At 39.7% G+C, this 13,798-nt stretch overlaps 2 protein-coding genes across 2 annotated transcripts; both read right to left on the reverse strand.

Annotated features, from left to right (window-relative positions):
• Nucleotides 1-2,005: 2,005 nt before the first annotated feature.
• LOC149049351 (contactin-associated protein-like 2) lies at nt 2,006-3,899 on the reverse strand. The gene is made up of 3 exons (XM_089200720.1): nt 3,382-3,899; nt 3,175-3,292; nt 2,006-2,784 (listed from the first exon to the last, which is right to left on the reverse strand). The coding sequence occupies exons 1-3, from the start codon at nt 3,751-3,753 to the stop codon at nt 2,177-2,179; spliced, it is 1,098 nt and encodes a 365-aa protein (XP_089056846.1). The 5' UTR covers nt 3,754-3,899; the 3' UTR covers nt 2,006-2,176.
• A 6,057-nt stretch (nt 3,900-9,956) lies between these two features.
• LOC149049352 (contactin-associated protein-like 2) lies at nt 9,957-12,572 on the reverse strand. The gene is made up of 3 exons (XM_089200726.1): nt 12,228-12,572; nt 12,021-12,138; nt 9,957-11,612 (listed from the first exon to the last, which is right to left on the reverse strand). Exons 1-3 carry the CDS (start codon nt 12,570-12,572, stop codon nt 11,005-11,007), a joined length of 1,071 nt encoding a protein of 356 aa, XP_089056852.1. The 3' UTR covers nt 9,957-11,004.
• Nucleotides 12,573-13,798: the final 1,226 nt, after the last annotated feature.

The following is a 13,798-nucleotide window of genomic DNA, read 5'->3' on the forward strand; positions in this document are numbered from 1 at the left end:
AGTTAAATCTTCATTAAGGAGTTTAAACGGACTTGAGGCTTCTTGACAAGGCATTACTTACAGCAATACATATATAGATAGATATAGCTCTTTGGCATACAAAGCTTTGCTTTCATGTCCAAATTGAGCACTCTACTAGGATGAGTCATTGCTGCTAGCATTATGCATGCTCACTAGTTTATCTAGTTTGAGCACTCTGGCATGGCTTAGATGATACCACACGTGTGAGATCACTTGTGAGAGATCACTTGCATCAGCACTGCACTGATGAGGCCCAGAAGGCCGAAACAGTACTGTCTGCAGTTAGTTATATATATATATATATATATATATATATATATATATATATATATATATATATACTCATTGAGTTAGGGGAAAAACAAACAAAGAGACCACGTTTTATTCCGATAAGCCTGTTTCGGGATTTAATCACGATGATCGGGATAAAGCGTAGTCTCTTTGTTTGTTTTTTCCCTAAGTCAATACATATCACGCTCTATTTCTTAAAGGCATCGTGCTTATGCCTTCCCCTTCATTAAAGTGAATTTTGCGTCCGAAGTGTGAGGAGGATGCCCGCAGGCAACGAGCACGCGGAGTTGAGGGCGCCGATTACCGCGCCATAAACGTCATCACCAAGGCAGGTTATACTTATTGCGCATGCTCATATTTATCATCAGGTTATTTCACCTTATTCTCCGCTACTTCTTCCTATGAAGTGCTGCGGTGACGTTGCCGGCAATTTAGACTTTTTCAGCTGCAATAGAGCGACTGTGAAGAAATAACAGGCCTCGATAGGCGAGAAGAATCCATCTACATAGTGACTTTGCGATCATCGATAGGCAGAGGATTTTGAGTGATTTTTTACATTTACAAATCATTTTCACAGCATTTATAACTTCGTCTTAAAACTGCTTTGTGGACCAAATAAACCATGACGATACAGTTAAAACTCAGGATTGAGTATCTCTTAATCGCTTTTTATTTTTCTGCTTGGTAAATCGCATTTTAATCATCTGACATCACCAAAGGCCTCAAACTCAATCAAATTAATCCACTTTTGCTCTGCTAGACAAACTAAAAGCAATATTGCGATGGAAAGGTAAAATATTTTATGGTGCAGTGATTTCGCGTTTTTTTTCCATCTTTTCACCTCTAAAAATGGAAAAATGAGCTTTTGGCACCAAAATACTCTACTGCGCAAACGACATCTGTCCAAACTAGGATGGTTTTCACTTGTCGTTAAAATCAATTCATTGATTTCTTTTGCATAAAGAAAGTAGCCGCCTTTAAAGACAAAGTTAAACTTTAAGATGATAGATCAGGCCAGTCTACATATCGTTGGTATACAGTTACAGTGTATTATATTGTCATACTGTTAACAATCTCTGTCTCAAAACTACAAACAGCGAAAATGGGCCTTGGGCGCCCAAAATTATGCTTAATATGCTAAAACATATGCGCTATATATCAGAAGCAAACATTTTTCACCTTCCGACTGATATTTGTGAGATGATTTCATTCACTCCATCACAAGTAATATGTTCGACTTCCTTTGAAGATGTTAGGAAACCCCTTGCTCAAATGACACCACGCGCGAGTCTCGAAGGAGTATTTCATTCAGTTTTCGTTGAATAGAAGATTCAACCAAACACATTAAAGGTTTTAAATACTGTTTTCTCCGTACACTTGCGCTGTTTACTCTAAGCAAAGGGACTTTCTACCAACGAGCGTCTTAGGCTAACAGAAAAAATCTGAATCATCTTGCTTGTTGATCTATTGCTGCGTACAATATAATATAAACCTTAGGTTGAGGGTCAAGCTTTTCCTTTCTTTTGGCAAAATACGCCGATACAGTTAAATGTTGCGTAACTCTTTTTGGCTTTTTTGCATTTCCAAGGGGAAATTTTCATTTAAATCTTATGCTGCCAAAGGCCTAAAAGGTCGCAAATACAATCAACTTTTCCATTTTTAGCTCTGCTAGATGAACCAAATTGTGAGATATCGAAATTAGGGTGGTTTTCACTTCATATCAAAATTGTTTCGTCGATTACGTTCGCAAAAAGCGAACTGCAAAAAGCAATTGTACAGACAGCTAGTTGCTTTAAAGCGGTACGTCAACCGAGTCTACAAAAAGCAAGTGTATAGTTACAATGCACTGTTTTGTATGTGAGTTTTAAATGAGTCCAAAACACTTGAGCTTTCCGAGTGTGTGGTATCCCTTGTCACCATAATAATAGGCATCTCCAAACCTCAGTTGTTTCACTGGCAGCTTGAATTTGTCTTTGAGGAGGCCGCTGTCCTCTCGCCATGTGAGGTCATTCGCGTCACAGTTGCATCCGAAGTTAATGTTTGCACATGTATTATTCAAGCCGCATGCGCATTTGTAATCAACAGAATCAACTCCTCCCCAGTACTTCATCTTCTCTCCATCACGTGACACCCACCAGCCGTACATGTCACCATTGGAGAGGAGCCGTGAGTTGTAGCACTCGTACTTTATAAACTGCTCACAGTGAGCTGATGAAGCTGTCAGGTTTGCCAGTTGAGCCATATCAGCCTCCGTGTAATTGATGGAGCGAGAATAAGAGCCTTTGGCACGAAACCCTCGCACCAACGTCCTGCCTTCACTGTCATGACTGACAACTGTCACTCCAACACCGTCCTTGTCAGTCATGTTACAATAGACTTTGAAAGGTTTCACTCCGCCCTCTCCATCAGGGTCGATGACGTAAGATCCACTTGGGAGATTGCATAGTTTGATCTGACTGCAGGTTTTATCTCCTTATAAGCAAAAAAGAAGAAATTGATTACAAGTATTTTTTTTTCATGCGCTCTTAGCATCGAATTAAACTCATGGGGTTTTAATGGAGAGGATAACATTTCGTCAGAGAATTCGTTCATTAGCGTGCTTCATATTTCCATTCTTCACAATGATGACGTAGTGTACGTATTGAAAGGAAGCAAACTTTTGCGTTAAAGCTGCTCTATCGCGACAGCTGTGTGCTTATCTGGATATGAAGCTCTTAAGACGTATGAAGAGCTCTCAAGAGGCTATAATTGTGAACGCTTCAGTGAAAATAACCAATCACAAAAAAATTGAAGCTAAACTTTCTACAAATGTATTTTTCAACATCTGAAAAAAAAAGTACCCACACAAAAACCATTTTCTACCTCCCCGTTTGCAGTGAGTTCCGCAGAATCCGGGCTTACAGTCACAATAATAGGAGTTCCACTCATACTCAGGGACACAGACACCGCCGTTCATACAAGGAGCACTTCCACATGGAGACTGAAAAGAGACCGAGAACGTTCCACAAACAATACAAATTCTATTGACAAAAATGCGTTTCAAACACCAAATATGTAAGGAGAGCTTACCCCAGGACTGAAATGACTGAATGTGGCATTTGCAAAGAGCTTTCCAGTAGCTCTGTACTTGTCAGTGACCAACAACTCACAAAGATAAAGACCGTTGGAGTCAGGATACTCTGCCACGTTAAACGAATAGCACCTCGGTTCACCAACACAAAGGAAAGCGCAGAAAAACTGACCTTTCACCATGGACGATGTAAGTTTTTCTTCCCAAAGGTAATAGAAGGGGTCGCACTTAAAGTTACCAAGAGAAAGGTTGCCTGTTGGATTTCGATAGAGAGCGCTGTTCTGCATGGCAAACATCAAGTTAAGCAACGAAGGGAAGAATATTAAGAGAGGCAGGAGCAGCATGATGGTGGCTGTTGGACGACAACACATGAATGAGCTGCTTATTGATACAATTTACTTTAATTGTAAATTAAAAACTCGTCCTTTTATGGTATTTGTTTGGTTTCTATGACTAAAAGTCGCATCTAGGGAGCAGGTGCAACGCATGTTTGAATTACGAAATTTCGAGAGCTGGCCGAAATAATGTGTAAAGAAACCATATTCAGGCGTCTGGTATGTCGGCTGATAATGTCCAGGGCTGAGAAATTGTCCATAAAATGAATTTATTGGCCGAGAAGCAAGGCTTCAAGAGGAAATTTGAAATTTTGAGGACAGTCTCTCAGCCAAGGGTATTATCAGCCGACATGCCAGCAAGCTAGAAGGGGGGATATTTATTTCATAACCCTCACATTAGTTTTCGTTTCGAGCGTTTAAAACAAATTTTTGTTATCTTTTTTTGTACCTTCCAAAGTTGGATCGCCCTAATCTTATGGGAAATCCTGTTAAGCAGTTTCAGTCGACGGTATTGGTAATTTCATAAAAATTATCTACAACTTGAGGATTTTTCTTTCTTCAGATAAGGCATTGCAGCCAGGTGAATCTTACAAATTAAATCTTGTTGTTTCAAAACAATGAGCTGTTAAGTTTAGTGTTGAGTTTTCAGCTTCTACAGGAAACTATTTACAGAAAGAATTCTAAATCAAGTATTATGGCATATACGTCAATAATGTTTTAACAGCATGTCGTATCTAATATAAATAGTTCTTTCTTGCTTTTATTATGCTAATGTTATGGGAAATCCTGTTAAACAATCTTAGTCGACGGTCTCGGTAATTTCATAACAATTATCAACAACTTGAGGATTTTTCTTTCTTCAGATAAGCCGTCGCAGCCAGGTGAATCTTGCAATTTTAATCTTGCTGTTTCAAAATAATGAGCTGTTAAGTTCAGTGTTGCGTTTTCAGATTCTACTGGAAACTATTTACAGAAAGAATTCTAAATCAAGTTTTACTGCACATACATAAATAATTTTTCAACAGCATGTCGTGTCTGGATAGTTCTTTCTTTCAAACAATGAACTGAGCCAGTTACAGCCGCAGTGAGATCCCCGTAGGTGGCTTCGAGTAAAACACAAAGCAGTATTTTTTAAAAAAAAAAAATGGAAAACACCAACGAAGATTGCGAAAAATGTAGGTAAACTGAACAAACTCATAGAGGAACTTCTCAGTTGTCTAAACCTAGTGTCTGTAACTCCTGAGTCTCTCAAGTAAGACCCCCTTAGGTACTGTTTTTATGCAATATCCTTTGCGTTGGTTATTTGGAGAAGCTAGAACCCTGAGACGTCTACATCAAAATGAACTATCGCTATGATCATTATATTTGACTGCTGATAATAATTTGTCTGTACCAGCATTGTTCACGTAAACAAGTACTGTAACCTATACATTCAATAGCGCGAGCTTGCTTCATTTTGTTATCGTGCTAATGATGCTTTTGCACACGAGGAAGTTTATCAGAGAAAATCGCTCCTCATCATTCAAATTTCAAACTAAACTGTTAAGAATGTTGAACATAAAAAAGATTGGCTCAAAAAATCAAGAAGCTCGAGTTGCTCTAGGTATTCTCACGCATCTCTCTTGCTCCCAGCGTAAAATAATCAAACGACCTATGGTGTTTTTATCTTCAGACCACCTAGTATAACATGTTATGTTCACAGTTTTTTTAAACTTCTTACCCTATTAATTTTGGAAAATATTGAACAAGGGGAAAAAGGAAGTTTTCAACTTTCTTTTATCAGTTTTTACATCGAAGAAACATCGAACGCATGTTTCATTGCCATCGACGGTGAGACGAAGGGAAACTTAACAGGTAACTTTTTTGTAATATAATATATGGATTCAGCCAAGCCTAGAGGCGGAGCTCGCATTTTTTTTCCCGCACGTCTCAAGGGCACAACGCCTTGCCCCGGCCAGGACTAGAACCCGGGTCGTCCGACTCGGAGCCCAGTGGACTGACCACTGTACTACTGAACAAAGCCGTGGCGTTGGCGTGCCCGCGGTACAGTTGACCAAACATGTTGAAAGCAGCACCTTGTAAGGTCATACGGTCGTACATCCAAATTTTTTCGGCTTGATGGGTTACTACTATTTTGTATAATTATGGGGCTAAGCTCTACGTGCTCCGCTATAATTATATACAATATGCATTATTAAAAGTGGCTGTGTTCGTAGTCGAATTTTAGGTATGGCTCATTTGAGAAAAAATTTGTGAAGTATATAAAAGTTCACACGGCAACCAGGTGGGCAATCAGACATAGTTTGATGCTACTCTGGTTTGCAGATTTAATGAATGTAACCGAAGAAGTTACAATTCATAGACCCAACGTTTCGACACTCCTGTCTGGTGCCTTTATCAGGGGTGATCTAAATCTGCAACAAGAAGTCCTTTTATATGATCACTAATTAGCGGCCTTTTTTCTGACGAGATGTAAGTAGGCGTCAGGAAGTAAACCGCATCGTCACGATTTAATGGAGCGTGGGCGGAGTTCAGGTGGTGTGCGCACTCTGATTGCGTTGCATCATGGTCGTAAAACGAAAAGCGAGTCATTTACATCCTGTCGCGGTCGAGTGAACATCCTTGGTGGCAGCAAGATAGCGCGAATGAACTCGTGGAATGTGATGGGGATTCACTGCCTGTTGCCATTCCTTCGGAAGTTAAAAAGTGTTGGCAGGCCTGCGCGACTCCTGCTATTCCTCCGTGACAAATTCGTTGTTAGGAGGCAACTGAAGAGATTCAAAAAGAATCGAAACTGCAGCCTTTCCCAAGAATCTATTCATTTGACAGCAGCTACACTCACAGCCGATGGCTGTGTGAATAATAACAAATTCGCGAGTTATTTAACAGGGAATCAACCCTTGACATGCAAACTCATTACAAAGAGACAGCTACTTTCTTATACACGAATTACTTTTCATGTGATACACTTAAAGGCGTAAATACGGGATTTGCAAAAGGAGAAGCGTTACGCCTTCTGAGACCAAATTCGTCACGCTCAACGTTTAATAAAAAAACATACAGATTTTCAAATATGCTTGAAAGAATAGAGAATACTTAAAATACGGTTTTGAAAACCGTATCTCTGGAGTTATCTTCTGTGGTAGAGACAGTATACTTGAAAGCAAAGAAAATAGCGCGTACACATGAAAATATTACCTTCTGTAACAATCTCATTCGGCTTTGCCAAACCTCAAGAACATACAGACAAGAAAATTACATCTTAAAACTAACCCTTATTATCACATCGCAAAGGAAAGTCATTAAAAGATATCTTAATAACAGCTAAGTTTTCAGGTCAGAAGATTTAAAAGCGCAAGCGAATGACAGGAGTCTCACAAGTCTATCAACACTTTTTCACGATCGACTGCATTTTGCTTTCCGGCTTACCCGGCATGTCGCCGTGTGTATTGTAGAGTTATTCAGTGGTAAAGTGACTTCTTTTATTACTCTAATTCAACTGTCCTTCATTCAATGATCAAGATAGTAGATTTACCATACAACACTCGCGATTAGCTAATTTGCTTCTACTTAGATTTACGACACAATTGAGTATACAATAGAAACGCGGTGTAACGCAACAATAGGTCATAATCGGTCTCAAACACTAGCAATTAAAATGCGCGAAACACATGTACCGTTGGAGAGCGTTTGAGAGCGTTTAGTCAGAGTTGTTGAAGAAGGATCAAAGCGGCCATCCAAATCTTTGAAAGGCTCCAAACTACGACGTGTATCAAATCTGACCTTCTCGAAAACTGGTCTCAAATTACATACTAAAAAAACAGTGATTGCGTTTGTTCTTGAGAACCATAGAATACGCGACAAATACGTACAAAAAATACTTTTACACATTCAGAATAAATCAGGTTATATTTACCTATGGTGAAAGGAAAAAGGAGCGGCCTAACTTTTGCAGAATGTTCAGTCAAAATCTTCCGATTTCTGCCGCTTTCACCGCCATATTGAAAATGAAGCTACCACAATGCAAAGCAATCGGAGTGCGCACACCGCCTGGGCGGAGTTAATATGCCAAGCCTCCAAACAAAGGCACTGGTGGTAACGCCGATTAGTAGTGATAATTTTAGAATTATTCCACCCAATTGTATGGTTAGTTAGGCATGTATGCTCCGATAAAGCTGAATTTTCCTTTTTGCAAAGGAAAACCGCTTTTTGGTGCTCTTTTAACCGTGTACCAAACTGACGTTTGGTCTGTCCGATGTATTTGTTGTCACAGTCATTGCAACGAATAGAATAAGTGGCGTCGGTTCGTTGTTCTTTCATGACAGGATCCCTAGGTTTGGCGAAAATATGCCCCAAAGTCTGAAAAGGTTTTTGAGCAACTTTAACGTTGTGGCTATTCAAAATTCTCTTGATGGGTTCCGTAACACCCTGTATGTAAGGAATAACAGCAAAACCAGTCGCTGGTTCCCTTTCATCAAGAGCGTTACTATTTGTAACTGGTTTTTGGCAGTTACGGAGAAAAGTTTTTGTATAGCCATTTGCCTTTAGGACATTGGAAACATATTTCCTCTCCTCAGGCTTCGAATCGAGTGAAGATGGTAGACAGTCAGCCCTCTTAAGTAAAGTTTTGGCTACAGACTTTTTATGGCAAATAGGGTGGTGAGAATCGAAGGCTAGGTATTTGTCGGTGTGGGTAGGTTTACGGTAGACACTTGTCTCTAAATTACCCTGAACTCCTCTGGACACATTTAAATCAAGAAAGGGCAAATGTCTATCCTTTTCACGCTCAAGGGTGAATTGGATCGACGGCTCTACTGAATTCAAATGCGACAAGAGGCGCTCCGCTTCATTTCCGGATACCGCAGAAATAACATCATCGACATATCGTTTCCAGAAAAAGGGTTTAACCGGTGAAGTGGCTAAGGCCCTTTGTTTCACGTCTCCATTACCATGTTAGCAATGACAGCAGAGACGGGCGAACCCATCGCTGTACCAAAAACTTGTTGATAGTAGGTGCCGTTATATGTAAATTGCGTGGTTTTGAGGTAAAAAGACAGCAGATGAATAATATCCTCCACAGGCAAAGAACTTCTTTGTCTCAGGGAAGCATCATCTCTGAGTCTCTCCTCCGCAACCTTAACGGCAAGATCAACTGGGATTTTAGTGAAGAGCGAAACAACGTCGAAAGATACTAATTCTTCACAAGTGTTAAGAGTTTTATCTCTTCTGAAATCCGCAAATTCCCAAGAATTTTCGACAGTGTAATCAGTATTCCCAACAACAGACGACAAATTTCTCGCAAGATAACCAGAAATTGCATAAGTCGGAGAATTAACAAAAGAGGCAATGGGTCTCAAAGGAATTCCCGGTTTATGAATTTTAGGTAAGCCATAAAAACGTGGTGAGTGAGCGTAGTGATAAATTCTATAGGCGGGCCTCTAAAGCGAAAAGAGGCTAAGGAGGTTAAAATCAGAGTGCTGTGATGCGCCAAAAGTAAATGCAGCCAAATGGTAAGTAACGTGTCGGACTTCGATCCTTGGCTGGGTAATTGGGTTGCGTTCGGGGAAATGCAATTTATGTTTTTAATCAGTGCCACTTAAACACTATATTTTGTTTACTCCTTCCTACCGAAAGGTGCATGCGCATAGTGACATTGATCTGATAGCTACTAAAGCAGAGGCTCCCTTCCTTACTCCACCCTTAAGAGATACTCGTCAGCCGCTGATGATTTCCTGTTTTCACTCGTCTTGTAATTGTTTTCACCGTATTTCTGGTTTCAAGAATTTAATTTGGAGGCATTGGTCAAGAATTGAAGCCAACTGCCCTCAAGGAGGGTAGCAGTATCCAGGCTGTTTATTCAATCGCACCTTGATGAAGTGTCTGGCCTTTGTCTTCATTGACCTTATGAAAGAGGTTTTCAAACTCTTATTTGAACGTCCAGCTTAACTTGCATTCTTAATCATATAAATCAAGCCAGTCATCGATGAAAGATGTCTTAACAGTTTAGGTTTAGAGTATGACAACTATACCGATAGACTCTGAAGAGGAAGCTCTCGAGAGAGCCTCTCTTTACATGGTAAACCGGCAATCAGGTAAGCAAATGTGGTACAACCATAACATTTCTCTTAAGGATACTAAGGTGTTATTCAGGAAACATTGGGCCTATGTTAGCTTGTTATGCATGCGGGTAGTTATGTTATTAATAGCTTACTTGTTGCGGTCTGTATTATTTCATTTCATTTTTTTGATAGTGATAGTGCCTCACCAACGGCTCAGTTAGAATGGGGCTGAGTTCGAATTATTTGTTGGGGCAGTGTACCCGAGTTACTTACTTTAAACTAGAGAATGTAAATCAACGAGTGTCTTAGGCTTACGGAAAAAATCTCAGCTACCGAGTTTCTTGAAAAAGACAATTATCAGAATGTTGGGAGACCAACAAGGTAAACGTACGTTGTTCTCCAACTTTAAACTACGAGAATTTAAATCAACAAATGTCTCAGGCGTACGGGAAAAATCTTAGTGAAGATGCTTAATGAAAATACTTTTCATACTGTTAACAATCTCCGTCTAAAACTACAAGCAGCGGAAACTGGGCCTTCGGCGGATAAAAATTATGCTTAAAATGCTAAAAGACATGCACTGTATGTCAAAACCAATAATTTTCACCTTCCAACTGATATTTATGAGATAATTGCATTCACTCCACCACAAGTAATATGTTCGATTTCCTTAGGCTCACAGAAAAAATCTGAATCATCGTGTTTGTTGATCTACTGCCGCGAACAATATAATATAAACTTGAGGTTGAAGGTCAAGCTTTTCCTTTTTTTCGATAAAACACACCGATACAGTTAAATGTTGCGTGGCTCTTGTTGGCTTTTTTGCATTCCCAGGCGAGAATTTGCATTGAAATCTTATGGTGTTAAAGGCCTAAAAGGTTTTAAGACAAATTGTGAGATATCGGTGGAAAGCGAAACAATCTTCTCAGGTGAAGTGATCCCGCTCGGTGCCTCACACTTCTTCCTTCTCCATTCTTCTTCCCTTCTATGAGTAGAAGAAAGGCCTTTGGTACCTATAGGGATGTATAATAATCTACTACGCATACGATATGTGTCGAAATTAGGGTGGTTTTCACTTCATATCAAAATTGTTTCGTCGATTACGTTCGCAAAAAGCGAACTGCAAAAAGCAATTGTACAGACAGCTAGTTGCTTTAAAGCGGTACGTCAAGCGAGTCTACAAAAAGCAAGTGTATATAGTTACAATGCACTTTTTTGTATGTGAGTTTTAAATGAGTCCAAAACACTTGAGCTTTCCGAGTGTGTGGTATCCCTTGTCACCATAATAATAGGCATCTCCAAACCTCAGTTGTTTCACTGGCAGCTTGAATTTGTCTTTGAGGAGGCCGCTGTCCTCTCGCCATGTGTTGTCATTCGCGTCACAGTTGCATCCGCGGTTAATGTTTGCACATGTATTATTCAAGCCGCATGCGCATTTGTAATCAACAGAATCAACTCCTCCCCAATACTTCATCTTCTCTCCATCACGTGACACCCACCAGCCGTACATGTTACCATTGGAGAGGAGCTGTGAGTCGTAGCACTCGTACTTTATAAACTGCTCACAGTGAGCTGATGAAGCGGTCAGTTTCGCCAGTTGAGCCATATCAGCCTCCGTGTACTTGATGGAGCGAGAATAAGAGCCTTTGGCACGAAACCCTCGCACCAACGTCCTGCCTTCACTGTCATGACTGACAACTGTCACTCCAACACCGCCCTTGTCATTCATATTACAGTAGACTTTGAAAGGTTTCACTCCGCCCTCTCCATCAGGGTCGATGACGTAAGATCCACTCGGGAGATTACATAGTTTGATCTGACCGCAGGTTTTATCTCCTTGGAAGCAAAAAGGAAGAAATTGATCACAAGCATATCTTTCTTCAAGCGTTCTTAGCATTGGATTAAATTCATGGAGTTTTTACGGGGAGGATTATATCTCGCCAGAGAATTCGTGTACAATTACGCTCATTAGCATGCTTCATATTTCCGTTGTACACAATGATGACGTAGTGTACGTATTGAAAGGAAGCGAATTATTACGTTAAAACTGCTCTATCGCAACAGCTGTGTGCTTATCTGGATATGAAGCACTTAAGACGTATGAAGAGCTCTCAAGAGGCTATAATTGTGAACGCTTCAGTGAAAATGAACAATCACAAATAAAAATAAAGCTAAACCTTCTACAGATGTATTTTTTCAAATCTGGGATAAAATAGACGTACACACACAAAAACCATTTTTTACCTCCTCGTTTGCAGTGAGTTCCGCAGAATCCAGGCTTACAGTCACAGTGATAGGAGTTCCACTCATACTCAGGGACACAGACACCACTGTTCATACAAGGAGCACTTTCACATGGCGACTGAAAAGAGACCGAGAACGTTCCACAAATATTTTAAATTCTATTGGTAAAAATACGTTTCAATCACCAAATATGTAAGGAGAGCTTACCCCAGGACTGAAATGATGGAATGTGGCATTTGCAAAGAGCTTTCCAGTAGCTCTGTATTTGTCAGTGACCAACAACTCACAAAGATAAAGACCGTTGGAGTCAGGGTACTCTGCTACGTTAAGCGAAAAGCACTTTGGTTCACCAACACAAAGGAAAACACAAGAAAACGCACTTTTTACCATAGAAGAGGTAACTTTGTCTTCCCAAAGGTAATAGAAGGGGTCGCTCTTAAAGTTACCGTGAGAAATTTCGCATGTTGGATTTCGATAAAGAGCGCTGTTCTGCATGGCAAACATCAAGGTAAGCAACGAAGGGAAAAATATTAAGAGTGGCAGGAGCAGCATGATGGTGGCTGTTGGACGACAACACCTGAATGAGGTGCTTTAAGATATAAAGCACTTTAATTGTGAAAAAGAAACTTATCCTTTTATGGTATTGTTTGCTTTTTATGATTAAAAGCCCTTCTATGGGCAGGTGCAACGCATGTTTGAATTACGAAATTTCGAGAGCTGGCGGAAATAATTTTTGTAATGTAGAATGTACAAATTCCCTTTGAGCTCATTGCAGCTCTGTGATCTGTACATTGCGTGAGATGCATACATGTAAACTAATGCAGCAGACAATAATTTACCGAAAACGGTAAATATTTTTTCAAAATTCACTAGAAAATATTCATTAAAAAAGTTCACCTACTACTCTATATTTGGGTAACATCATGCTGAGAACAAGAAGAGAAGAGAAAAGCTGGCTATTTTTCAGAAATGGCTCGCATTTACCCTGAGACGACTCAGGCTTACGATGTTACGTTGAATGAGCTTTTCGATATGTATAAGAAATCACGTGATCAAAAGTAGGCAAGTTTGTGACCTTCCACAATGTGTTCAAAATTCACGAATATGCACATATTTTATTTGTGGAATATAGAAAAACATTATTTGTATTGTTTTCGAGCAGTTGGCATACTAAATCTCTGAAATCCCCCCTTGTGTGAAGTCATTAAGGTGGCTGGAAACAGTTTTCCGAGAAGCCTACCAATTATATCTTCAAAGCCCCCAAAAGCTATCTTCCCCCCTTAGCAGTCGAACCATTTCAAACATGTTGACCGAAGGATAGAAGTTCGAAAAAGTGGGCGGGCGTGGCAATGTGATCGCTTTTATTATGCTAATGTTATGGCAAATCCTGTTTAACAGTTTTGGTCGAAGGTCTCGTTAATTCCATAAAAATTAATTAAAACCTGAGGATTTTTCTTTCTTGATATAAGGCATCTCAGCCGGTGAATTTTTGCAAATTAAACCTTGCTGTTTCAAAATAATGAGCTGTTAAGTTTGATGTTGAGTTTTCATCCTCTTCGTGAAACTATTTACAAAAATAATTCTAAATCACGTTTTACTGCACATACATCAATAATTTTTCAACAGCATGTCGTGTCTGGATACTTCTTTCTTTCAAAGAATTACAGCCACAATGAGATCTTTTTAGATGGCTTTAATTAGAACAGAAGGGAATTTATTTTTGAAACAATGAAAATCACCATCGATCCCATACATCGCCAAAATAAACACAAATGAAT

Source organism: Pocillopora damicornis, chromosome 3, assembly GCF_964200805.1.
Source record: "Pocillopora damicornis chromosome 3, jaPocDami1.2, whole genome shotgun sequence".
NCBI lineage: Eukaryota > Metazoa > Cnidaria > Anthozoa > Scleractinia > Pocilloporidae > Pocillopora > Pocillopora damicornis.